Source organism: Dipteris shenzhenensis, chromosome 32 (assembly GCF_047967505.1).
Source record: "Dipteris shenzhenensis isolate YYH24624 ecotype China chromosome 32, Dip_SZ_1.0, whole genome shotgun sequence".
Taxonomy (NCBI): Eukaryota; Viridiplantae; Streptophyta; class Polypodiopsida; order Gleicheniales; family Dipteridaceae; genus Dipteris; species Dipteris shenzhenensis.
Window position 1 is genome coordinate 28,174,327 of NC_141627.1, and position 27,392 is coordinate 28,201,718.

Consider the following 27,392-nt stretch of genomic DNA (forward strand, 5'->3'; position numbering starts at 1 on the left):
GCCCACTTCCTCCTCCCTCTCTTGCCTCTCAAGCAGTACTGTCTTGCTTCTAGGTTTTTTAGTTCTTTTCTTTTATTAGGACTCACAATCTCAATGCCCTTGTAGAAAACTCCCCCTTACTCATCAAATCCCTCTCCTTCAATGATTTGGTTAAACTTCTGAAATTATCCCGCACAGAAACTGACGGCACTCTTGCAAGACTTCAAAGAGTCACTTCTAATCTTGCTGTAATTGACCTCAATGATACTATTGCTCTTAATGAGTATCACTCCATGATCCCTGGCCTTGCCAATGACATACTCATCCTCAACGGTGCTTTCCCCCTCCACATCCCTACTGGCCTTGCCCCTCCCAACAACACTTTTCACTCCTTCATCAACCTTGACGTCCTCTCTCCTGAGGACAATCTTCCTTTGAGACCCTCTCCCAGTTTCACTCCCAGCCTCCTCAACCCCTCGATGGCAAGGAACTTACGAACTTCGCTTCATGTGTACCACTTCTCCCTTCTAAACACATCGAAATGAAGGCTCCCTTGCTTGATCACAAAATCTGGTGCCTTGATAATCTCAGCTTCCTTGCCCATTTCTCCATTCAGTCTATCGTCTTCATTTGTAACCTCTGTTCCAAATAGGTGGAGCAATGCAAAAATGATGCCTACCATGGTCGTCAACATCTAAATTCCAATTACTTCCTCAACATTCCCTTCTTTCTAAAAACTATTGATCATCCCAAGTGTGGTCTAGCTAAGGAAATCTTTTTTCGCTCCAAAGGCTCCAACTGGTAGGACTCTAGCTTTTCAAACAAAGATGATAATTACTGTGTCAAAAACTGCTAGAACATTTTGCATCCTTACATTAAATGTACCTACCTTATCAAAAAGACCAATCTCTCCTGCAAATCCTCCATTCTCTAGCTTGACCATGTCTTATGGTATATGCTAAATCACCTAGATATCTTCTTCCCTCTTGGCTCCCTTCAAGCTAAATTCTTCGCCTTCCTTAATTGGATTTCTCAGTTACCAAAGGAAGTCATTTTCTCCCTTATTACCTTTTATCATTTCAGAGTGATACTTATTGAAACAGCCAAGTCTCTTGCACCCTCCGTTGACTTTACCTTCCCCTCTACCTTTCAAAACCTTCCCGGACCCTCTCTTGCTCTCAGCATTCTCTCCCTTCCCTCCTCTTCTAAAACCAACCCCCCTCTCAAACGCAGACACAGCTCCCCTCCCAAGTATATCCCCAAACTTTAGAAGACATCCCCTCTGGCTCCTGATGTTAATCTTTCTCAAGCCTCCCTTGTTAAAAATTCCCTGCCTAGCTCCTCCTCCACTTCAATTCCCAAAGTAAAAGCACTTGATGATGATGATCTGCACTAATCCATTGACTAGGATAAACACTGATCTGCTCTGGCTCTTCGATTTTGTAGATTGCCCCTTCTGGTTCACCCGAGGTACGCACTACTACTCTTCTCAATAATGGTTTACTTTTTTTACACTTGTCTCCAAATCAAAAGAACTTGAAATACTTTCATGCTCTTTACGCTAACAAAATTTTAACTAAAATCCCCTCAAAACCCTTTATAGAAATACTCTTCTTTTACATTACAATTCCCTTTTTGACACTGTTCAAACTTTTGACTCTTCCTCCTTTAGTTGGAAATATACACCTCCTCTTAGATCCCTTCTCTACAAACCTAAACTTACTTTCTTAGCTGAAAACTTCACCTCTTCTCGTCTTTGCACGTCTCTCAAGAGATTTAAACCCTTCCTCAAAATCTTTGATAACAAGCTCCATGTTTGTACCTCTGACCCCAACTTCTTTCATCATCCCTTGCTCCGCTCTCACATTCAATATGGCCTCAATCACATTCCTATCATACAAAACTCTTCTTAATGAAGTTAACTGGCTTCTTGGCCATGTGTTCATCACTGGTTTAGATAAGGCCTCCCAAACTCCCTTCATCCTTTGTAAATTTTTAGTACATACCCGGACCCTTGAAAGATTAAACTCCCTTGAATTCCTACCCTCATCCAACCCCCCTTCCGCTACTCTTTTGTCCCTTTCTAATACCCTTGACATCAATTTACCCCATGAGATTCACTCCTTATATTCTGCTGACATATTAAATTGCTATGAAGCTATTCCCCACTTTGGCCCATTCAACCTTATGGAATCTCTCACTTACTTTTGCAAACTTGCTTCCAAAGTAGGTTACAAAGGCTTCTTCCTCAAATTTGGTAGCTTCCACCTCACTTAAAGGGATAATGTAAAATCCCTTTACCACTTTGATACTTTTCTTGGTTACAACCACCTTCATCTTGATTCATGTGTTATTCAAGATGGTTCTTATTGCTGGACCCAATCAAAAGCTATTCCCATGGGCTTCTCTTGTCCACCTCTTTGGTGCCACCTTTACCTCACTTCCTTCGAATTCAAGTTCATAAAGAAACTAGCACGTCTTGGCCATTCCCACTTTCTGCCTCTCTTTCTTCTTACCTTTAGGTATGTCAATGACATCCTCTTACATTACTAAATTTCTTGACCCCTCTAGACCTCTTAATGATAATGACCGACTTACCATCTACCCACTTCACATCATCTCCCTTAAATGTAGCATGACCTCCTCTTTTATCGACACCAACCAAAATCTCATAGGACTCTCCTGTACCTTTCTTAACACTTACATTTCTCTTTCCCCCCCTTGTTCTTGGAGAATTTTTTTCTACATTTGTTTGGAATAAAAAACTCCTCAACTTTCCCACATTCTCTGTTATCTACTGCCATAGCAACCGACCTTTTTCCTCCTCTTACAAAGTCTGCCTAACTTTCATTCTCCCTATCCTTTACTCATGTACCGATGAATTTGAAGCCTTTTTTCATATCTCACTACTTATTGACATTTGTTAAGACAACGGCTTCCTCCCCCACAGAATCGGGAAAATTATTGATGACTACATTGCTTGAACTCCTTTCTGCATTTTAAATTAAACTTACACTCACTTCTTTCCCTTTTTGGGTAGACAGCAGATCATCACACTCTGTGTGATGTACTCTACTGGGGCAAAAGTGGGTACGCACACACACACACACACACACACACACTTCCTATTCCTTTCACCCTTTACTTTCACTTTACCATAGTTCCTCCCCTCCCCCATCTTTCCCTATTCACTTTTATCTCCCTTAATTTCCATAATCTTCCTTATTTATTTCCCCCCCTTTTTTCCTTTTTATAAAAGAAAATTATTAAAAATTTCCCTAATTTTTCTTATTTATTTTTTCTCTTATTTCTCTTATTTTTTTTCCTCACCTTCCTCTTTAATTTTTTCATTGTTCCTTTCTTATTTAAACCTCCCTAAGTTTTCCTTATTTTCCTCTTTATTTTCTTAAATCTTTGCTTTAATTTTTTCTTTAATTTTTTATTCTTAACCTTTTTTTCTCTTAATTTTGCCTTGTTTTTTTCTTAATTTCAAATTTGTATTTTTCATTTTTTCAAAATTTCCTTAAATTTTATCGTATTTCTTCCAAAAAATTTCCTTACATTTTTTTGGTTTTTAAACCATTTTTCCTTCTTTCTCATTATTTAATTTACTCTCCCTACTAAAATTTTCCACTAATTCCCCCAACCCCCCCTTTATCTAACTATTTTCTCTCTCTAATTTGTTCCCTAACTTTCTACTCTACCTAACCTAATCTTAACCATTAAACCTACTCTTGAAATTATTGTATTGGAGCTGTCAGAGGTGAATGGGCTTTAAGTCTAACTGAGGGAACTAGACTAGGGTGGTCCGAGTTAGTCTAACTAGCCTATTCTCCTAACTGTCCAGTTAGTATAACTATCTAGTTACTATGGCTAACCTAACTAGCTGCATTTAGGTAAACTAACTAGAGTTAGTCTACTAGCTGAAGGACAGTTAGTCTAACCTAACCAGAATGTAAGTAGTCCTAGCCTAACCTAACTATAAGCCTAACTAACTAGGGAGAGCTAATTCCAACTAAACCTGATTCACTAACCTAACCTAACTCACTAAACTAATCTATCTCACTAACCTAACCTATCCTACTAACTTAACCTAGGTTAGAGTTATGGTTAGGTTAGTTTTAGGGGGGGCGGCGGCGGCAGGACGAGAGGAGGGGGGTCTATCACGTGGGTGTGGGTGGAGGGGGGGTGGGGAGGGGAGAGGAGTGTGAGGGGAGAGAGGGGAAGTAGGCGGAGAGGGGGGGTTGGGGGTGGAAGGAGGGGGGGGTGGAGTTGATGGAGGGGGGGGGTGGAGCGGATGGAGGGGGGAATGGAGGAGGGGGGGGGGAGGGGATGGAGGGGGGTGGGGGTGGGAGGGGGGAGGATGGAGGGGATGGAGGGGGGTAAAAGGGGGGGGGGGGTGTGGAGGGGATGGTGGTGGAGGAAACTTGACGGATGAAAAACTTTGACAGAAATCCAAAGGGAGGAAGAGATGGTTAGCTTAACGCTCTCCAAGTCTTTCTCGATGTAACAGGATTGTTGAAGGTGAATGGACGTTGGGTGGATGGCCAGGTTATCGCTGCGAGAAGGGCTCGAAATAACTCACCGTGTGAGGATGGGAGTAGGGTGGTGGTCGATGGAGAGGGAGTAGGGTCTTGTGTAGGGCTCGAATGGGGAAGGGGATGGAGGCTAGATGTGAAAGAAGAAGAATGAGGGGGTGGAGTAGGTTTTTATAGGAATGGGTGTAGGTTTAGGGTAAAACCTAAACTCTTCCCGGGCCATAACTTTTCATGGTTAGCTCGGATCATTGCTTTTGAAAAAAAACAAAATGTTCAAAATTGCAAGCTTTACGCATTTGTGTCCATTTACTAGCCTGATTTGTTCTTCAAGTGGCTTCTTTTTAAGAAATAAAGAAAATTTCTTAAGGTAGTAACCCAAGGTTGATGCTTGGGGTTGATATGTTTGGCTAGAGTTGGAAAAAAAATTCACTCTCCTTGCCTTTGAGTGTTATGTTCGTGAAATTTTGTAGTAGGTCATGTTTTACACATATTTGCCTATGTTTACTCGTTACTTGAGAAGCTAGTGTCCCCAGTGGTGGTGCCAAATGCTGCTCTTTCCCATGACTTCTGTAGGAAGAGCAAGGTATTCTCAGTTTGCAAGGTTCCGAGGCTTTTTGTCACCTACAGATATATCGGTGTTGTTGTTTGTGGTATAAGTGTAGCTTAGGAGCTCGAGTCATATTCCGGTGAGAGACGTAGGCTTAAGTGGTAAGCAAACATAGTACATGCATGTGTGAAAGGAACGTGCATCATCATGGTCAGGGTAATGAAGGCTTTTGCCTGCATTGGGAGTTTAAGGGTTAGAGGGAGGTTCAGGGTTCAGACGGAGGTTCCAAGGTTCAGGGTAGAGTACATGGTGGAGAACTCGTCTCCCTCATAGATCATGGAGATCAAGGGTTGAGGGACTAAGGGTTTAAGAGGAGCATAGGAGTGAGAAAGGAAGAAGATGTAAGAGCATGGGGGAAAAGGAGAGAGAGGAGGAGGGAGGAGGAGGAAGAGGAGGAGGGAGGAGGAGGAGGAAGGAGGAGGAGGGAGGGAGAAGGGAGGAGGAGGAGGGAAGAGGAGGAGGAGAAGGGAGGAGGAGGAGGAGGGGGGAGGAGGAGGAGGAGAAGGGAGGAGGAGGAGGGAGAGGATGTGTTGCAAGGCTGGAGGAGAGGGGAGGAGGAGTTGCAATGTTAGGACATGCTTTTGGACGTGGAGTGCAAGGAACCATGGACACTTGAGACAATTGCTTGGAATACCAAAGTAGAACTCAACACAATGTCCCAAAGAGTGTGGGCTTCATTTCATTATGGGATATTTATACAAGTTGGAGAGCTTCTCTCTCTGCATGTAGGAGTTGTAAGACATTCTCTCTCTACATGTAGAACTTGCATATAGAAGTTGCATGTAGTAGTTTCATGTAGAACTCACATGTTGCGTTTTGTATGTAGGAGGAGTTGCATGTAGAACTCGCATGTAGGAATGGCATGTAGGACTTGAATGTAGAACATGCATGTAGGAGTTGCAAGTTGCAAGTAGAACTTGCATGTTCTGTACTACCTAAGTCCATGTTGGCAGAGAGACAACATCGGGCCTCTTCTTCTTTTTCCAAGCACACTTCTTGGTCGGGCCTTCAACTTGGCATCATCATCAAAGTTTGATCCTTGGAGTTGGTAGCTTGATTGTCCTTACACCATATTGGGGAGTGGTGTTGGCTTCATGGGAGTTGGCTTTGTGGGTGTTAAAGCTGACAGCAATGAAATTCCTTTTGTTGCATTGCCATAACTATCTGTGGGCAACGGGTCTTGGGACTATTGAGCCATAATCGGCATGAATATCATTGCATTGCCTACTTTGTATTGAGAGTGGCCTCACATCGCTAAGACATCCATATAGAAATACTCTACTTAGTTGGTGAGCTCATGCTTGTATAGGTGGGCCAGCAAATTCATCTAAATCACATTATGCTTCTCTGTATAAGAAATTTGTGCAAGGGGATTTTCTGCTTTGGTGGCCTTGGCAATGGTCGGTAGATTGCCTCAATAAGTAACTTCCCCTATGGGTTTTGGTGTTTTAATGAACCAAACCCAAGAGGAACTTATCCATCATGTGTAGCTATGCAAAGGGCTCAAAGATAACTGGGAGATTGAAAGCTGTGCGAATGGTACTGGCTGTGAAATGATAGTGCTTAATGTTGACATCCGCATGTTCCCAACATGTTATTTTGGTGGCATTGTTAAATTTGTCCACAAACACACTGACCATATTGAGGCTTAGGCAATATGGAAGACAATCTGCGCGACTAATTGTAGGCCCATGGCCCTGATGTATGGTGCCACCTCAGGGTCATGAAGAGCCGGGTGGCATTGTGATAGTATAGCCATAAGTCTTTATTGCCACAGTAGAATTGAAAGTGCACCACTACTCCTCCAAGTGCTTGCAGCCAATCGACACCAAGGGGCATGAAGCATGTCCGTGCTCAGTGTAATTTTTTATTGTTTTTTCATCTACAATGCAGAGGTTCTTTATGGGGTGAGATGTAGAGTGCTAAGCAGATTGCTTAAGCTCGGGATTCGGCTGGAGTTTAGATGGATCCATTTAAGAGGGGATGGACACCAAGATTGTGTGGGAGATGGAGGGTGTGGTAGAAGGCGCGAAGAAGGAGGAAGCTTCATTACTCAAAATTTCACGCTTGAATCTGAATATTAGCTCATCGGTGGAAAAGCGATCTCCACCCCCATAAAGTGTGTGGGTAAGTCAGGAGGTAGTTTGGAAGGCTGGTGTAAGTTGGGTAATTTTTGCAAAAATTTTGGTAGAACCTCAGTACAACTGCTAATGCAGCAAAAGAGACTACAAGGTCAGCCTCCCTTCAAAAGGTGGAATGTATAAATGGCCAAAAGTTTGACTTTGGTCTTCATTGTGTACTTGCAACTTTTGGAATACAATCTTTCTCATTCTCTTGTTAGTGAGACTTCTTGCTTCCATTGTGTGTTGCCCTGTGATTCCCACTCTCCCCTCATTCATCTCCCTTCCCTTCCACATTCCTAACCTCTCTCTCTCTCTCTCTCTCTCTCTTTCTATCTCTCTCTCTCTTTCTCTCTCTCTCTCTCTCCTTCCCTTCCCCTCTTCACTCTTGTAGAATCACATTGGCACAATCTGGTAGACACTTGAGTGACTCAAGTGCTACGATTGTGCTTGCAAAATCTCTCACAAGAAGTTTCTCAGGAGCAGAGACTCCATTGTCATTCCTCCAAGATCCCTACAACATGTGGACTCACAAAGCATTTACATCAACTAATATATCTTGGATTCAACACACACCAACATCTACAATTTTTCATTTTTGTGTGTATTTATCTGCAATCAATTCATCTTCATCTCAAGAAAAGAATTGCAGCTTTACTACTCTATCTTGCACTGTTGCATCAGCTGCTCTGCTACTGGACACCCTTATTGAATGATGCCTCTTTTCTCATCTACTGTTGCACAATTCTATTGGATGTTGAAGTTACTATTTCATCCACCTTTTCTTCCTTGCTACTTGTTCTTGCTTGGTTCTCTGTGTGCAACGTTGATTTGTTGCTCCTTTGTTGCTATGTGATGCAATTGCTCTTAATCTATTGCATTAAGCTACTCTCGTTCACTTCATTCAAAGCACTTGTAGAATTTTTATTTACCCCTGAACCTCTTCCTCATATAAATGTCTTGATTGTGCAAAAGGATCTACGAAGCGAAATGATCTCTTGTTGGTGCTCTCCCCTATGCTCTGTTCTTCGCTACTTTGGAAGGCTTATTTGTGTTGCTATAAAATTCGGTGCTTTCTCTAGCATAGGCTGCTTCCAAAACGTAAGTGAGAGATGGGTTCTCAAGTGCAAAGACTCATGGAATACTCTTTGAGCTTCATGAAATGGTGGCAAAGAAAAAAACAATTCTAGTAGAATGACCAATCAATAATATTTTCTCCAGCAACTCCTCCATTTTGCATTGCCACCACTACCTCTATAACATGACTGCTAATAAGCTTCTTGAGGTCCCACAAAATTTGGGAGTAATAAGAAGGGAGCTCGAGTATTGTAGGCTTGGGCATTGGCAAATCCAAGCAATGATCAACTCGCAATTCGTCTTAAAAATGTTGTGATGGAATTGGGCATGCTCTTTAACAAAATGGTTGAAGTCTTTATTTGCTTGCTCATATACTGATATAATGGGCTGCATTGGCCTTTCCTCCATCTGCAGATAGACCCGATATCGTATAGGCATCTCCTCTGATCTAGAACTCGATGCAAAATTTTTGGAGCTAGGATAGCTATAGGGAGATCTTGTGTTGGCAAAATGGGCTAGGCCTCCAAAATCAATTCAGTCCACACTACCACGTCACTCGTGTCTGCCAAAATTTTGACTTATACTATAGCATGTTCAAAATTATAGTACGTTTGTGTAGATGTGCTCCTGCACTCTACTCGGCCTGCTGGGTTGAGCATTAAGAGAGCCTGGGATATGATCCCTTCCGTTGCCTTCATCTATGGGATGCCTTTGCCTTCATTCATATTCGGTTCCAAGGTGCCCACCTGGTTTCTCGATAGTGACAGTTCGTGTAAACTAGCTTGACCATCCGAACCATCATGGTCTGGTGGCTATCGATGACGAGGCTACTTGTTTAGGTGTTCATAGGGAGCTTGGAGGAGACGGACGAGTGCCTCTATGGACCAAAAGCAACTATGTTAACATTTTTTCTGAGCCATAATTGCACTTCTCTAATCCTATCAACATTATTTGATTGCCACCAGCATTGCCCCTTTCTTTTGCTTGGACTCTGTCCTTAACTACTGTTGTACCTTATTGCTACTACACACTTTGTTTGCTGTGTTGATCCCCTCATTAATGCTTAAGGTTGCTAAATGGCTCTGCTACTTGCTCTTTCTGATCACTAGCTGCTTTGATGCAATGTTTGCTTTGCTAAGTAGCTAGCTTTTGGAGAAAGAATTTGATGTTGGAGTATGAAGGTCATGATATAGTGGTTTAATATCATGAGGCAACAACCAGAGAAGCAACAACTCATATGACTCCTAGAGAAAAGCTATGCATCCCTTAGCCCAAGGAAAGTTTCTCTGATACCAATATGTAGAATGAGAATAGAAGAGCACAAGTACATAGTGGGAGTTGAGGGGGATCATTCTTGCATTTCTTTTCAATTCATCTTCATTCATATCGACTTCTCACTCTTATCCATGCTCATACACATATTTGGTATCCCCTTATCTTCTTAAGGGTCTCTTCACAATGAATTCCAGCTTCACACATATGATACTTAGAATATCAAAGTATTACAATATATATATTTTAAGAGTGCCAAGACAAAAACCTCTTTCCAACACACCATATATCCCACATTAACATCTCTCCAACATAGACCTCTCCTAGCCATAATCCAAACTACACTCTATAATCCCTAAAGGGAAGAGAAAGGGACATAGCAAGTAAGGAGAGAGGTATGATACTTGAGGTGGGGAGGAAGGAGGAGAGGATGCCAAATTCAGGACAGTGGCCATCTCTAAGCTTGGTTGTTGCACAAAAAGAATGTCAAATGGAAACCCACATTCAGCTTCTCCATATAAAGTGAGCAAATATCTATGACACTTTAGTTGATTAGATCACAAGGATCTTCCTTTTCATCCCCACCAACCAATGTAGGTGTAGATGCCACGCATGTCCATAGTCCAAATTAGGTTGACTATTACTAGATCCCAATTACTTTGTGCCAACTAATTGCCTAGAGGGAGCTCTCCTATTTGCCAACCACTTGGTAGTGGGTGTTAAAACATCTATACGCTCATGCCAATAATTGCCCATAGTTAGACTCTGAGTCCTTTATAGTTACGGGAAGAAGCCTCTTCTATACTTGCAAATCTCAACTTGATTTTTGGCATCACACCACTTGAGGGAATCCAAAATGGTGAACTAATAGACAAAATAAGAGATCTATCCTTTGTTAGCACCAGTGCTTTAGGATTGAGTTGCTTGGGAGTTTCTTATTTTTTAAGGAATTTCTAAAATTCTTAACCTCTACTTTTAGATGGTTGTTGGCTTTTTAGCTTTTAGCTTGTGTGTGCTTTTTACCCCCCTCCAACATGGCTATAAATCAATTTAGGGGTTCCAATCTCCCTCCATGCTTGAGCTCTCCTTAGAATGATTGCCTTTGCTTCCTCTAGCTACAAGTCTTCAAGTCACTTGAAGCTTTTCGATCGCTCATCCAGGTCTCACGTGTTTGTTTGTGAGCAAGGCGCTAAATCCAATTTGCCTATTAACTGCTAAAGCCATTTCTTGGAAAAAGAAATTGCTATCCAGAAAGCCGTTTGCCAAAAAAGCAGGTTCGCTTGTTTAAAAAAATCCGTTGTCCTGTTGAAACAGTGAAGAGATTGTTGTCTATTGTGGGGGCATCACATGGTCTTGGTTTGTTGCCACCTTAGAGACTCCACCAACCATTGTTTTATCTATGGGGTTCTTAAAAGTGAAAAAATATTGCATGGATACCTAAACAAGGATCTATGGCTTAAATCAACCAAGCTTTTTGAGTTTTGTAGCTAGTTTTGATACCTTAGCCCACTAAACTTGGAGTACTTCAAGTTGCCATTGATGGGAATCTCTATGGGGCGCCAACTCCCTTTATTAAGAAAACTTATCAAAATCTTGAGTATGAGATGAATTTAACAATATGCTATGAGTAGAAATTATTCAAATTACATTGGTTGTGTTCTACACTAAAAGAGCTTCAAATATGTCTTTACACCTTGAAATTTGGGTAACATGTGAAAAAGTTACAGTGATTTGAAAGGAGGCAGGTTTTCATATTTTAGTGTATTTTTGTTTAACCCCCCCCATCCAAAAGACCCCCCCCTTGGGCCTCACATATTATGAAAAATATGTACAAATCTTAAAATCTTGCATATTTTTCAAGGTATATACCTTATATTTTGTGGGAGGGAGGACATGAAATTTTCATATTTTTCCCTTGCATATTTGAAAAATTTAAAGGAAATCCATGCATATTATATATGGACCTTGCCCCCCCATACCCTAGATTTTGGACGAGGGTAGTAACATATTGCACATTGAGTTGACACCCTAGGGGGAATCTCGCTCTTGAATCAAGTCTTGAGTGTTGGTTGAGTCATCTCTCATTGCAAGCTCAACTTCCAAATTGTTTGTAATGCTTGTTTAGGGCTTTAGATCATCCTAAAATACAGTCAACATTGGCTTACAAAGTGGGCAATTGTCCTTTCCTTATGACCTATAAGAGTGCACATCTTCTTGTCAAGCCCCTCATGGACTAATGGAGCCTTCACTTAGTCTCTCATGGACTAATAGAGTGTTCACTTAGCCCCTACTAGAGTGCACATCTTCTTTTCAAGCCTCTCATGGACTATCCAAGGGAGATGCCTCAACATAGCATTTGCACATCCAAGCATATACCGCTCAACTCAAATCAATATCCAAGAAGAATATCCATCTTACAAGTTTTCTTGACTAGCCCCACCAACGGCCTTCTCAACATTCCCTACATTCTAAGCAATGAACTTACATCTAAATCACAAGCAAATGCTAGCCTTGCTATATGTTGGAAAGTCTTCCTCACCCACAAAACCAATATATTGCATAAATAAGAAAAATTCTCCAAGATCTAAAGCTTTCTTTTGGTTCCATATGTGAAATTGACCCATGCATAAGAATGCTGTGCATGAGGGGGCAAACATTATTGTCAAAAATGAAATATAATATTGTGTTTAATAAAGTTGTATGAAATATGGTGTGGATGGTATGATGTAGAATAAGAGGGCACATGCCCATAGTTGAGGTGGCAAGTTCCTCCTTTTGCCCACCCTTCCATTTGGATGGCCTCATGTGCACATTAAATATGTGGTTGTGCACACTCAAGGGCCAATCAAGGGATAATATTTTAGAACAAGGAAAGTATGATGAAGTGGAGAGAATTTTTGTGCTAACCCTCTGCTTGTCCACCTACATGGCTCTTGGGGATTTCAATATTATGAAATGGGTCCAAGACTTCTCGTACATTTAGGCTAAGGGTTGTCACTCCCCCAATCCATGATATTTCACCCTTATGCTCACATGGAAGCTACCCACCTTGTGCTCAACTGAGAGCCCCACCCACCTTTTGCACATGGGATGCCAATTTATTAATGTAGAATTGGTATAAATGGAGGCCTTGCCTCCCCCTTCATTTGATGTGGGAGTCTCTCCCCACCTATGCTAAGATCATGTATACTTTGTTCTCATTTGCTAAAATGCCTAGCCCATCCTTCTCATATACTAGTGTCGCTCTTCCCTATCTTTCTTCTCTCTCTCCACTCCCTTTCCTCTTATGAATATGGTTCTCAATGAACCTTTTAGCCTTGACATGTACATGGTTACCCCCTCCTTTCTTAGCCATCCTAACAGTACACTGTAAAAGACTCCAACAATTCTATTTGTAAATTATGACGTGGCATGAAAATTGACATGTGTGCATGCGTGCGCGCGTGCGTGTGTGTGCATGCGTGTGTGCGTTTGTGTGTGTGCATGCACACATGCGCATGCATGTCGTTGAGCTTAGTCATCTGATATCCAGATCTTTGCGCCTCTCAATTCTTTGTTTGAGAAACTCAAATTTCCCCTTCCACGGTCCAAAAGTAACAATGGAATGCATACCATCCCTATTAAAGATGGCCATTTGACTAGAGTTCCATGTTGACTTTGATATGGATTCCCTTAGATTTGTATGGCAAATGTGGAAGCAGCCTTCATGGTACTAGTAATCCATTGGGAGTTTCCCCCATCTTAGAATTGAGTGCTTTTCTTCCTCTTGGCATCTTCCTTAATTTCCTTGTGCTTTTTCAATTACATATCCTTGTGAGTGACCTTTTATCATTTCATGAACTGTATTACTACTTTCCCTTATATTTGAGTAACTTTCATATTGACTTACTCATTCAAAGTGGACATCAACTAAGGTGTGGGAGAGGAAATATATTTTGGATCACCCCCTTCTTTCCTAGCTATGAGAGAGAGAGAGAGAGAGAGAGAGAGAGAGAGAGAGAGAGAGGCTCTAAATGAAAAATCAACAATGTGAAACCTCACAAGTGTGTGTGTCTCCTAGAGGGTTCGCAAAGAAATATGTAAGTTAGTATGTGCAATCAACGAAAGGGGTTTTATATTTTTATGTAGTTACAGAAAATATACATACATAAGGGCTTTTTTATTCAAAAAGTGATTTTTTAAATACATAAGGGATACTTTAATAATCTCAAAATTTACAGAAGGGGTGTATATAGGTTATAAAAATCTGTAGGTAGTGGTTTTTTTTAATACTCCTTGATCACACATGCTATATGGGGTTTTTACATGGCGGTCCCATGGGGGTATGTCTCTGAGAGTGAAAGATCTAGGCAGCCTCTAAATGCACTCCAACAATGTGGAATCTCACACATGCATGCAGACAAATGACAACAAAAAATACATAGTTCTGAATATGGATAAATTTGTTAATTTCCCATTATGCATGTGCATGTGCATACCCTATGCATGTAGAATCCCTGTGTGACAGAAGGATCTAGATAGAGTCCAAATGAAAACACCAATAATGTTGAATCTCACACATGTGTAGACAAATTACAATAAAAATATGTACGTATACCATAATTGCAAAAAAGGATTCAATAATTTCACATATGAAAACCAATATTTCTATCCACTAAATTCTGTGAGGAAATGTTTCAAATGAGTTTCTTTGTGTGAGTAATAGATTTGCAATTACATATTAAGAAGATATAAATGGTAATGAAAAATTTGAGTAATCATCTCATAAAATAATAAATCCCTTGCTCTCCTTAATCATGAGCTGGTCATCTATTTTATTGGATAAATTACAAAGGTTTTTTTTCCCATGCACAATGCAAAATAACCAAAGCAAAGCAATCACTATTAATTATTGATAACTATACAAAAATAAAATGTGATAAAATGAAAATCTTAAGAACAATATTATTCACTTTGCTCATTAGAAATTTAAAAATTTCCTCAAGAATTAAAAGCAAAGGAGATTATCATGATACAAGCTCAAGAAGAGTCTATTATTTGCTTAGACAAAAGAATAGAGACAAGAATGAAGAAGAAATGAAGCTTCGCTACAATTTCAAGCATTTTAATTATCGAAACAATTTTACTTTACGATTCATTTTTTAAAATGGGATTTTATGGCATGATTGTAGGACATACCTCATGGCCTTGATTTGTACAAAACCTCATAGCAACTTTGTACATGGATACTGAGAGACATGACAATAACTTGAATTCTAAAGAAGACTTTTGTACATATATGTAATTTACTATGTCAGTATACATTTTTTGCCCTTCTTGTTCACCTCAGTATAGAGCTTTCGCCCTTCTTGTTCATAAGCCGAACATCACCAACTAAGTTACGTGCATAGTATGCCTTCTGCTTTTTGAATTGCCTACACATTGTAAAAAAAGGATTGTCGGTTTCAAAATCACATCTAAGTCCAAATATTATCTATATAATATCCATCACATAATATGAAAAATAGACAATCCATTGTAATAATAAATGTGTTTATATGGAGCTTAAAAAGGTATTAAACAAATTTTGAAAGAGTTGCCAACACTCTAATAGTAGATCCTAGGCCATCTTCAATATGAAGGGACATGTCCATTCTTTAACAAGAAGCCACTCCTTTAGTCAAAAATTCCATTCATTATTGCAAATCAAGAAATGCAATTCCATAAAAGCAATCACTATTCCAAATGAAGACTACCTTGATCCAAATAAATGCTCAAGTAGACCTCTTAATTCACAACCACAAGCCCACTAGATGTAAATTATATGTGTGCATTGGTCTCCTAATAAAATGTCGCAGGGGAGACTAACTTAAAGTTTCCTCCTCTCTCTCCCCTTGTTTTTTCATAGACTTGAAAAACTCCATCCAGTAAAACAGAATAAAGAAACATTCAAACCTCAAGACATTAGCCACTAAAGTGCCCATGAAATTCCACACAAGATCCTATGTGTGCCTTCAAGGCTCCTTAAGGGCTCTTTCAATGACCCCCTTGTTCCCAAACCCCATTCAGCGAGCTGACCACTTGTGACTTCTTTAGGAGTTCAAGACTGACATAAAGTAGCCATCAAGGTAATAGTAAGTGCTATTATTGTGTGTGTGGATGAATTTGATTTCTTCTTAGCATGGCTCAATAACACGAACTGATTGTTGTGAAGAGTGGGAGAGAAATAAGGAGTCTCACTTGCAGCTTTCTCACATACAAAATGGGGGAATACACACAAAGGTGGAGGCTGAAAACAATTTTCCTCTTCTTAGTTGTGAAAGCCAAAAGAACTCTCTCTTAGTACAAAAGGAATAGATGAACCCTATATGTGGGTCTCAAACCAAACTCAGCTAACCTAGGTGGCATACTAACTGAGCCACTAACTAGAATACATAAAGATAGCTATCATCCAGCTATTATTCATGGGCGGTGTACCAACCGCATCTGCAGCTAACAAGTCGGTGATATAAATGCACAACGGTCACCCTGGCATATCACGAGTGGAGCTCGATATCTCAACACTCCCCCTCGAGCTCAATCCCAATTCCTACACACCAAGCAGGTCTCTGAACTTGCACAGCTTCTCTACGCCCAATGCCTTCATGAATATGTTAGCTACTTGATCCTTTGCACTGACATAAACTAGATCAATAAAACCTACTAGAACCTTCTCCCGCACATAGTGATAATGCAGCTCAATGTGCTTTGTTCTAGCATAATAGACTGGGTTATTTCTGCTCATGTTGTCACAATAAATGACAACTTGCCCATCTGTAGACTAATGCATATCATAAAGTAGCTTACGCAACCAAGCTACCTCACATGCAGCCATTACTCCACCCCTGTATTCAGCCTCTGTGCTCGACAAGGCAACTGTAGGCTGTTTCTTGCTGCTCCAAGTGACTGCAGCACTCCCAAAAGAAAACACATATCCACTAGTAGATCGTCTATCAGAAATACTACCAGCCCAATCAACATCAGTGTATCCATGCAATTGTATCTAAACCCCAGTCTCATAAAATAGTCCATACTGCAATGTGGAATTCACATACCTTATTATGCGTCTAGCCACATCCAAATGCGGCTTCCTTGGAGCCTGCATAAACTGACTTACCAACCCAACAGCATAGCTCAAATCTGGCCTGGTAATAGTCATATAAATCAAACTTCCTACTATGCGTCTGTACATAGTAGGGTCTTCCAAAAGCTCACCTCCATCTGCGCTCAGCTTCACATTCTGCTCCAAAGGAACTGAAATAGGCTTACATCCTGTCATCCCATATTTGGACATCATATCCAATCCATACTGCCTCTGCAAGAGCCATATCCCACTTGTGGATCTAATCACCTCAATGCCTAAGAAGTAACGCAACTCTCCCAAATCCTTCATCTCAAACTTTTGCTTCGATAGCATTTTCACATGAAGGATATCTTCATCACTATCACCTATGATGATCATCAACATAAATGACAAGCAGCATAATGCCTTTCTCTGGAAATCTGCCATGGAAATCTGAAAGCCAATAGTAACAAGATACTGTCCTATCTTGTTAGACCATGCTCTCGGTGCTTGCTTCAAGCCATACAAGGCTTTCTTCAACCTGCAAACAAACTCAGGATGAACAGCATGCACATAACCTGGTGGCTACTCCATATAGACCTCTTCTTGCAAATCACCATGCAAGAAAGCATTCTTTACATCCATCTGATGTAAAGACCATCCCTTTGATGCAGGCATAGCAATGACTGCTCTTACAATTGCCATCCTTGCAACCGGACTGAATGTTTCTTCATAATCAATGCCATATGTCTGTGCATACCCCTTAACTAATCTTGCCTTGTATCTGCTCACAGAACCATCTGCATTGTGCTTCACCTTATAAACCCACTTGCAGCCAATTGCATTCTTATCTTTAGGTAAAGGCACCAATTCCCATGTAGCATTTGCTTCCAAGGCATCCATTTCTTCATGCATGGCTTTCTCCCATTTTTCTTTTCCCATGGCTTGCTCAAAAGAAGTGGGTTCTGGTTCTTGTATCACTTTGACCATATAGGCATAGTGAATGGCTGTAAATCCATCATATTTTAACCTATCCACAAGATACTTAACTCTGGTAGACCTGTGCAAAATAGGCTCACTACTAGGTGCTCTCAAAACATCCCTTGTCTTCCTTACTCTAGGTGTAACAATAGAAGGAATACCCAACTCATCATCAAGGCTCTGTTCTGGAGCCACTAGATTCACCATCCACATAAGAATGACCTGCATTCACATCAACCATGGGCAGATCTACTTTCTCTTTTCCTTCTCGTGATACTTGCATACCACTATCTGCATTGCTTTGAGGAGATTCTCCTGATCCAAATCTGCCTATCCATGGTGAAGTATGTGAACCACCGCTAGAGGACACTACAGGTCCACTAATATTTTGTGATTGCTGCTATGAATTCTGTGCAGCATTACCATTTTGTGCATCTACATCATCAATCACATTTACTCATTTATACCAGTTGCTCATCTCATCAAAAACAACATCTCTGCTCACTGTAAACTTACGAGTAGAAGGGTTATAGCATCTATAACCTTTCTGCTGCAGAGAATAACCAACAAAGATGCACTTCTTAGCTTTTGGATCCAACTTGGATCTCAACTCATCTGGCACATGAACATAGGCAATGCAACCAAAAACTTTCAAATGAGAAATATCTGGTTTCCTACTAGTATACCTCTCCTTTGGCGTCATGCCATGTATTGCTGCAGTGGGAGTCCTGTTCATTATGTAGACTGATGTAGCAACTGCTTCAGCCCAATAATAATCTGGCAGGTCTTTTTCGTTGAGCATGGCAAGAGATACCTCTCCAATATGCTTGTTTTTCCTTTCTGCAAGTCCATTTTGCTGTGGGGTATGACTGCATGAATATCGCTGCTTTATGCCATGCTCCTGCAGGAACCTTGCAAACTCATTTGAGAGGTACTCTCCCTCTCCATCTGACCTTAGGCATTTTATTTGCAAGTCTGTTTTTTTTTCAACCATAGCTTTAAAAGCTTTGAAATGCCCAAACACTTCACTTTTCTTTTTCATAAAATACACCCAAACTTTTCTGCTGTAGTCATCAATAAAAGTGACAAAATAATGACAGAATCCAACAGATGCAGCTTTAGTAGTCCACACATCAGAGTGGATTAATTCCAATGGCCTCTTACTCTCTTGAACATGTCTAGGAAATGGTTTCCTTGCCTGTTTTCCAAATTGACAGGCTTCACATACTTTATGCATTTCTACAACCTTGAACTTAGGCAATCCTGCAATAATATTTTGGGCCTGCATTAATTTAAGTCGATGTACATTAACATGACTAATGCGTTTATGCCAGATATCAATATCTGCAACTACACCGGTCCCATGTGCAAACATAACTGCATTCAATTCAGGCATGTCTGCATCCAACGTAAACATCCTGCCCTTCTTCTTCCCTTTTTCTATCAAGCGACCTTTATTTTTCATATCCTCAACAAAGCATCCATGAGGATTAAATCTGACCTGCAAGCCCTACTCAACCATTTGACCAACAGAAACCAGGTTCTTGGTGATATTCGGGACATGAAATACATCAGACAGGTATTTCTTTTTACCGTCCTACATAGACAAAGGAATTTTACCAATCTGCACAATAGGATGTGTAGTATCATCACCAGTCTCCACAAATCCTGATCTTTCTATTTTCCTTGCATCCTGCATCCATTCTGCATGACCTGTCATGTGGTTTGATGCACTTGGGTCAACATACCACACATCATTGCTTTCTTCTGCACTTGTCACAGAATTGGTCATGTGCTGCACCATAAACAAATGCTCATTTCTGCAATCACCCTGTCTACTAGAGGATGCATAATTGCCTTGCTACAATTTTCCATTTATAATGTCATTCTGCTTTTTATGGCAGTCTTTAGCCATATGACCCATTTTACCGGAGTAGTAGCATTCAACATTACTGTTTGCATTTTGGCCTCTCTGCCATCCACCACGACCTCTTTGGCTCCCCCTGCCTCTAAGGTTACCATGTCCTCCTCCATAGGACTGGTTTTCTTGAATTTGCTGCATATTCTCATTTCTGCCACGGCCTCCAGATCGGCCTGCTCTACCTCTGCCTCTACCTCTTCCAGCATTTGAGTAGAAGATAGTTTCTTTCGAAGTTCCTCCTGAAGAAGATGCACCACCATTTCTCTGCTCTTCAGAAATTAGAAGAGCAATCAACTCCTCAAAATCAGGAAATTTTTCACAGACGGCAATGGATGTCCGGAACTGTACATAATCCTTTCCTAGACCATTCAAGGTTACAGAAACTAAATCATCATCTTCCACTAGCGACCCAATGGAAGCAAGTGCATCTACAATCTTCTTCACCTTCATGTGGTAGTCATTGATGCTCATATTTTCTCTCTGCACATTATGCAACTCTTGCTTGAGCTGCATTTTCTTGGCTTGCGTATTTGTGCTGTACATTTTTGTCAAAGTATCCCACGCCTCCTTCGGCGTGCTTGCATCCTGAATATGCACAATCATAGAATCTGAAATATTGATAGATAGCCAGCACATAAATTTTCTGGCTCTCTCATGCCATCCTTTAAATGCTTGCAACTCCTATTGATTGGGAACATTAGGAATAATTGGTTCTTGTTCAACTCCAGTAATGAACTCCCAATAGCCTTTTCCCTTAAGGAAATTCGTCATTCTAAACTTCCATGCTTGGAAGTTGTTCTTGTCAATCTTTTCAGTAACTATCTGTGAAAGAGCATCAGACGCCATTACAGAACATTCTGTCACTGCAAACTACAAAACTTCTGCCTCACAAGGGCAAATCTACAAAACTGACGAAAGTGGTATTTGACCACACAGTCACTTCCTAGTGACGATTTCGCATCAACAGGCAATAAGAATGATTCTGTCACTCCCAATATCTCTGCGCACAGGCATACGATGCAATTTCTGCGGCAACTTTTCACCAACCTGCGGAACAATGGTCGCACAGCAAAAACAGGGCACTTTTCTGAGTGCTTGCAAAAAACTTCCACCACCAAAACGGGCCTCGAAACGCAACATATACTACCCTCTCGCCACACTGCGAAGGGCATCCCAATCTGAGACAGTGACTCTTGCACTTTTCGGCTGTGCTACCTGCAATGATTTGCTCCCAAACTCGAAAAAGAAAAGCAACACTGATCCTCTTACCAAGACACCGCGAACTTGGTTTGCTTCCTTGAGTTCCTTACCACAAACCAAGCTCTGATACCATGTGAAGAGAGTGGGAGAGAAGTAAGGAGTCTCACTTGCGGCTTTCTCACATACACAATGGGGGAATACACACAAAGGTGGAGGCTAAAAACAGTTTTCCTCTCCTTGGTTGTGAAAGCCAAAAGAACTCTCTCTTAGTACAAAAGGAATAGATGAACCCTATATGTGGGTCTCAAACCAAACTCAGCTAACCTAGGTGGCATACTAATCGAGCCACTAACTAGAGTATATAAAGATAGCTGTCATCCAGCTATTATTCATGGGCGGTGTACCAACCGCATCTGCAGCTAACAAGTCGGTGACATAAATGCACAACGGTCACCCTGGCATATCACGAGTGGAGCTCGATATCTCAACAATTGTCACCCCATAATGAGGGATACTCTACATTTTGCTCATGCAAGTTTAGGCCTACTTTACACCTTCGAGGGCCACACATTATAATCAAGAGATTTTGGTAGATATTGTAGTAACAAAACCTTGAGATGCCTTACGATGGACCTAGCTAGTCCTTGGATCTAGAGTATCACTTCCGCTTGTCCACCAAGTGACGCTGTGAAATGGTGATTCAAGCTTGGTTCTGCATATATCTAGATGAATCCACGAAGTTGGAACATGCCCAAACTCATCCTCTAAAAATAATACATAGTGCAGTTTCAATCTCATGATAGTCACTCATAAGGTTGAAAACCATAAACTCCATCATGCATAGTAGGGAGGACTGGCTAGTATGACATCCCCATCGATGTCACCAGCACCCAACCATGGGTGTAGACCACAGTATAAACGTAAGCTTTCACAAATACAAATCCACACACCCACACATACTTGAGCCTCCATTTATACAAAGGTCATCGTATCGAGTTTTTGTCAAGACAAGCTCGCACTAAAGGAGAAGGCTAATCTAAAAGTAGTCCACATTTTCTTCATCCAAGCTTGGATTTACATAGATATCTAGAGGCTCCACACACAGACACACTAGCGTTCATGCAAGCATCCATCCTTGTGACAATTCTCTCTAAAGTTAGAGGGGACCGAGAGGAAGAGTACTCACTAGAGCTTACCTTACACTTAGAACCCTAAGCCTGCATCATACTATTATAAATCATTTTTTCTTGATGGTGTTAAGACACTTAAGTTTATATACCTACCTAAGATGGATGTTTGACCTTGAGTACACTTCCACTTGTCCACCAATAGACACAATGAAATGGTGATTCAAGCTTGGTTTCACATAGATATCTAGAGGCTCCACAGATACACATTAGCATTCATACTGGCATTCACGATGTGCATCCCTTTCACAATTCTCGAGTCTGAAGTTAGAGAGTGTCGAGAGGAAGCTTACTCATTGAAGCTTACCATTAATCTCTTACTCATAGGACCCCAAGCTTGCATCATACTATCACCTAAGAGAGAGGATTATGTATGTTAATTCATTTTTCTATAGTTACATGTTTGACTTTGAGGACATAGCCAGAGAAGTGATTTCTTCTTCATGGCACTGACTTAAATGTCCTTACCTTGTGCCAAATTGTTAGACAATAGGAAATTTGAAGCTATAAGATGTGTGGGTATGTGGAACAAATTTGGAGGATGCCTTCGATGTATTCGTAAGTGTCTTCTAGAGGGTCTCATTCGAACCACATTAAGTCATTGAGAGATGGTGTCAGAGAATGAGGGTCCGGGTCCACTCCTGCATGTGAGGCCCCATCTGAAAAGGACAAGGGGAAGTGATGCTTACAACAAGTATGGGGTAGGGTTGCCAAGCAATGAGCTTGATGGAGGATTGTCAGGTGCTCCACTCAAATCTGGAGCAAGAGAAAGAAGCCACATGGATTGCACAAGGGCATCCATGTGGGCAGTGAATCAGGACTGATCTGGGTCCCAGTGGCCACAAACGCAGCAAAGGGAGACGCCTCCATAGAGCTTGGAGGGCCCATCAAATGGGGCATGCAGGGAGGGATGTCGTAGGGCTATGGGGCTAAGAAAATAACTAGACCAAGGGGCCACCTTTGGCCCTAAGACAAGAACCAGACTAAAGGGCCGCCTTTGGGCCAGGCAAATAACTGACTGGAGAGTTCCGCGTAGACGTCTGGAGCAAAGAGGCTCCATTCATGCGCTGAGGTGATTGGCTAGTCTAAAATCGGCTAGCGTAGTAGTGCCAAAAGCACTCTGACTAGCTAAGTCGAACCAATCACCTTTGAGCATTAATGGCATCGCCACACTACCTCAGTCTGAGTGGGACTCTGCAGTGACTTGGCTGGCCTATACGTGGTTGGCCTCTGAGCTAGCTGGTGGTCGGCAAGGGAGAAGGGGGAGGCAGATTGGCCCTGCTTCACACTACATAGAGGCCCTTTGTTATGCGGTCCTCACAGAGCCCCTTTTGTAGAGCAAATGGTAAGAGGAATGCAAAAGGTATAGCAGCAGAGAGGCCCCCTTTTGGTACTAGATCTGCAGCAGTAGAAAGGTCAGCCATATGCCTGTGTGGGTTATACTATAATCTGAAGCACAGTATATACACGTCGATTTAGCTGTGTATTTCTCGAACTTATGTGTTCTAGATCTACGTGTGTGCACATAATGTGGCTCATGCAATGGAGTGTATCCTGGAGGAGGAGAAACCTCTTGGTAATCGGGTATATATTGGTGAGGCTCAAGCAAGTGAGCTATGAGAAATCTAGTCTTCTGGCACTAGAGATGCCAGGCCACAATAATGGAGAAGGGGCTGAGAGAAGAGGGGGCTAAGGGTCTTAGAAAGGGGCTGAGTGGGTAGGTTGAGAGGAGTGTAGGAGCTTCAAAAGGGAGTGGTAGAAGCCAGGCGCACAGAAAAACACAGAATCTAGCAGTGAAAACAAGCATTTGCCACGGTTTTACCAGGCCCGCACATTCCTGGAATGCATTCCCCCACTTCCACCTTTGCAGACGTTCTAGGGCCGTTCCAGGCATTCCTGTGCCCCCTTCCTTCAGGAGCGCCTTTCCGGATCTTTTCGGATGTTCCATAAGATGAAACGCCATTATCGGTAACTATGGCACAGAAACCTTGTTGTGCAGGGTGTAGATGGCTGGGAGGTGAACCTGGATACTTGTAGGTAGTTTCCTTTTGCAATTGAATTGGATGTTACGAGAATGATATCATTCGAACATACTAATGCACGCCTCCTAAAATATAGCCCTTGTACATCACAAGTAGGAAGAAGAACAATAGACAAAACTAGATCGAATGCTGACACATGTATCTTTTAATTTGAATTACACCCACAGCAAAAAAGGCTGCTCTATTGCACGGATATCATGGACTAATTGTTTATGCACTAATCATGTTCAGGGAAAAACTACAACCGTACAAGTCACCAACCTAAGGAGATGCTCTTTCCAGCTGTAACTCTACATATGGAGCTTCAAAGACATAAGATGTTTGCATAACTCAGTCTGAGAGGATAAATATAATTATACAAAAAATAGAAGTGAGGAATAAACTAAAGACACCGAAAAACTTCCATTAATATAATCTTCTCTTCTTTTCAAACTTAGTTGACATAAAAATGGATTTGCGTCCAACTAACCTGTCTAGAACTATGCACCTAGGGTGAAGTTCAGCAGCCTTCTTTAGCAGGATCTCCTTCGTAGATTTCCCAGGCTCAATCATGAACTCAAGTAGGACCTGTAACAACAGCAGATAACGTCAGCATATCATCTTCCTTTACCATCATCTACATTTTGCAATTCAATAAAAGGCATTTGCTGTGCAGTGCCCGCCATGGAAATGCCAGGCCAAACTTCAAACATTTAAAACCGTTGTCCATCACTGTTTAGTCTGAAAAGCAACCATTAATGCCTCTCCAATTGAGGCCCCCTTTTGTTTGAAAGTGAAACACAGAAAGTCCACAGTCCCAATTAACCTGCAGCAACCCTGAGGCATCTCTAGCAATAAGGAAAGGTGAAAAACTGGTGTTCTTTTCTTTCGCCTATTTTCTTTTCCTTTTTCTTTTTTTGGGAGGGGCGGAGAGAGAGAGAGAGAGAGAGACCTGTCTCCTGTCACAAAATTCGGCCAATGGATGAATTGTAGTCTCGTAGGTCTCAGATATCCGACTGAGCTCCCTTGCCAGTGCCTTCTCGTTTGTTGCACCAAAAGTATTTTCCAAAGACGCCTTCTTTGGTCCCACTGGAATAACGACAACAATTTAGATGCCGAAGACCTTGAATGGTACCATGATGCATGCTTACGCAAAAACTGCAACTCTTTTTTCCATGGAAACTATCCTTTGATTAGGTTTTAAACAAATGTGAAGCATCGAGATATCCAATACAAATCGTTCCAGGACTAAAGTTACTCCAGTCTGTAAACTTATGTTTTTGCAAAAAAGTGAACTTCTATTAATCAAACATATACATTTGTAATACTAGAATATATCGGTCATGCGTGATTTATCTAAAAAACGAAGTTGCCCTACTTCAACATAAGGAACTAAGTCTTTGCTTTTGATTACGTGTGCCACATAATAAGGCATCCATTCTCATTCTGTTCAGCAAGTCGGGGTGATCCTAAGCAGTCCTGCATTCTATTCTAGTACTGCATAATTCCTCAAGCTCCGCCCTCTGAAGTTCATATGCTTATCACAAAAAGTATGTGCCCAATGCTCCTCCTGCTATTATCAGTTAAATAAGGGATTGAACACTTGTAAAAGACTCGACAGTGCCTGCACATGGGTTGTCATAGTATGCCATTAAATTTGTATTCATTTGTGCAATCTCAATCCCTATTGAAGCCTCTGCTCCTATCATCATCTGCGTTGCCTCACGAACTTGCAGGAAGAACAAGATTCATTTTACTCTTTAAACTCCAAACATTGGAATAAAGACACATCAGTTTAAAAATAGGGTACTTGATGGCTTCCTACTTATCATTTTTGATTGGTCTCTTTGTATCTTAGTGGGACACTCTCGTTGATTCCTGAGCTTGGAAACATAAAGCACAGTAAACCAGGATTTCATCATTCCATGGCAAAGCTTCACTTACCAAGCACTTACCAGGTCCATTTTCTCTTCATACTACTTACCAGTGACCTAGATGCATGACAGCCAGGCCTTAAGAGTTGAAAGTACAGTGGTGCCAAGCTCCACAAGATTTCAAGATTGTGCCAAAGTTGCAGTCAAATTGCTGTCAATGTTGAAAGGAATTCATTAAGAGCGCAACTTACAGGGGCCATTTCTACTGTAAACTCTACATCCATTTTCGTTCTGGGCATCCATTATTTGTATTTTGTCAGGGAACCACTGAAAGTTAGCTTGAAGATCCTCTCAAAACGAAACTAGCTAGTTCCAAGTGTATTCTTTTGACCGTCTGTGTATAATAAGCTTAGTCAAACTATTGACAACCTTCCGACCTGATGTCATGGACGAGGATTCCTTGTGTGACCACCTCTTCATTAATTTATGCAGCTGATTTAAAGATAGCAACAGGTCATCTGATCAGCTCCGGATGCCGCTGTCCATAACCAGAAAGTCCTGAAGAGAGGTCCACCTAGTTCTAAGAACCAGCTTCGTCCAAGCAGACGATAAGAAATGTAGCAAACTGGCTTCACAGCGGCCAGAATTATCGCTCTCACTGTCCATCTTTCTACGCTAGCTTTACAAGTTATCAAGTTATTCTTCTTTACGGCGCGCAACGAATGCAGTACTTCAATACACAAGGAATGGCTCCTCTTGAGCGTTCCTTCGTTCTATGGACTGGAAGTAAAAAACTAGCGACAGTAAATCCCTTAAGAATAGACAGAATGACAGATCCGGTTTGAATCGGTCTTATTTTTTTATCCCATCCAGAGTCGCAACATACGTACAAGGGGAAGGAATGTGATCCAGAGCTCCGAGGAGGACCAACTTGTCGCCAGGCTGAACGAGGAAGCGGTAGGCATGGAGGAGGCCAGCCCAATCCAGAGTTTTGGAAGAGGCGTCCACCACGACGAGCACGATGTTAGCTAGAGGCACAGTGACGGCCATACAGGGGTTCGAGGTGATGATGAAGGGCAGGCCGAGAGGATGAGCGGCCCGGATCAGCTTGGAAGCGGGAATTAAGGCGAGGCGGCTAGCCAAGGTGAAGGCAAGGGAGGATGGGAAGGAGGAGGGGGTGAGGGGGGTGGGTAGGGAGGAGGATAAGAGCGGGTACTGCCATGGCGTGAAGATGAGAGATAGGGAGAGGGGAAGGCGATACAGTGAGTTCCGGTGCAGGTGAGAGGAGAGCCTGAATCTGGCGATAGATGCTGTTTTGTTTTGTGTTGCCCAAGCTGTGTGTTGTGTTCCAGAAGTCTGCAGTTATCGTTACGGCAGCCGGCAAGGTATCCAAAGATTCCCACGAAAGATCCCGTCTGTCAGTCCCCCATGCAGCCCACGTCCATCACGTTTTACGAAGCTTCCCCCCGTCTCCCTTTTGTCAACGTCGTCTCGAACCTTCCGTCAATCCTCTCTCTATAGGCTTTATCACACT

At 41.6% G+C, this 27,392-nt stretch overlaps 1 protein-coding gene across 1 annotated transcript; it reads right to left on the reverse strand.

Moving 5' to 3' along the window:
- Positions 1 to 14,758: 14,758 nt before the first annotated feature.
- Positions 14,759 to 27,097, reverse strand: LOC147880552 (uncharacterized). The gene is made up of 4 exons (XM_087371260.1): positions 26,749 to 27,097; positions 24,937 to 25,073; positions 24,475 to 24,572; positions 14,759 to 15,007 (listed from the first exon to the last, which is right to left on the reverse strand). The coding sequence occupies exons 1-4, from the start codon at positions 26,906 to 26,908 to the stop codon at positions 14,914 to 14,916; spliced, it is 489 nt and encodes a 162-aa protein (XP_087227386.1). The 5' UTR covers positions 26,909 to 27,097; the 3' UTR covers positions 14,759 to 14,913.
- Between the last annotated feature and the right edge of the window lie 295 nt (positions 27,098 to 27,392).

Coding starts and splice junctions, on each gene's coding strand:
- LOC147880552 (XM_087371260.1), bottom strand. CDS start 26,908: ATGGCCGTCACTGTGCCTCTAGCTAACATCGTGCTCGTCGTGGTGGAC. Junction 25,074..26,748: donor GGATCACATTCCTTCCCCTT/GTACGTATGTTG, acceptor TCGTTATTCCAG/TGGGACCAAAGAAGGCGTCT. Junction 15,008..24,474: donor AGGTGCATAGTTCTAGACAG/GTTAGTTGGACG, acceptor TACAATGTGTAG/GCAATTCAAAAAGCAGAAGG.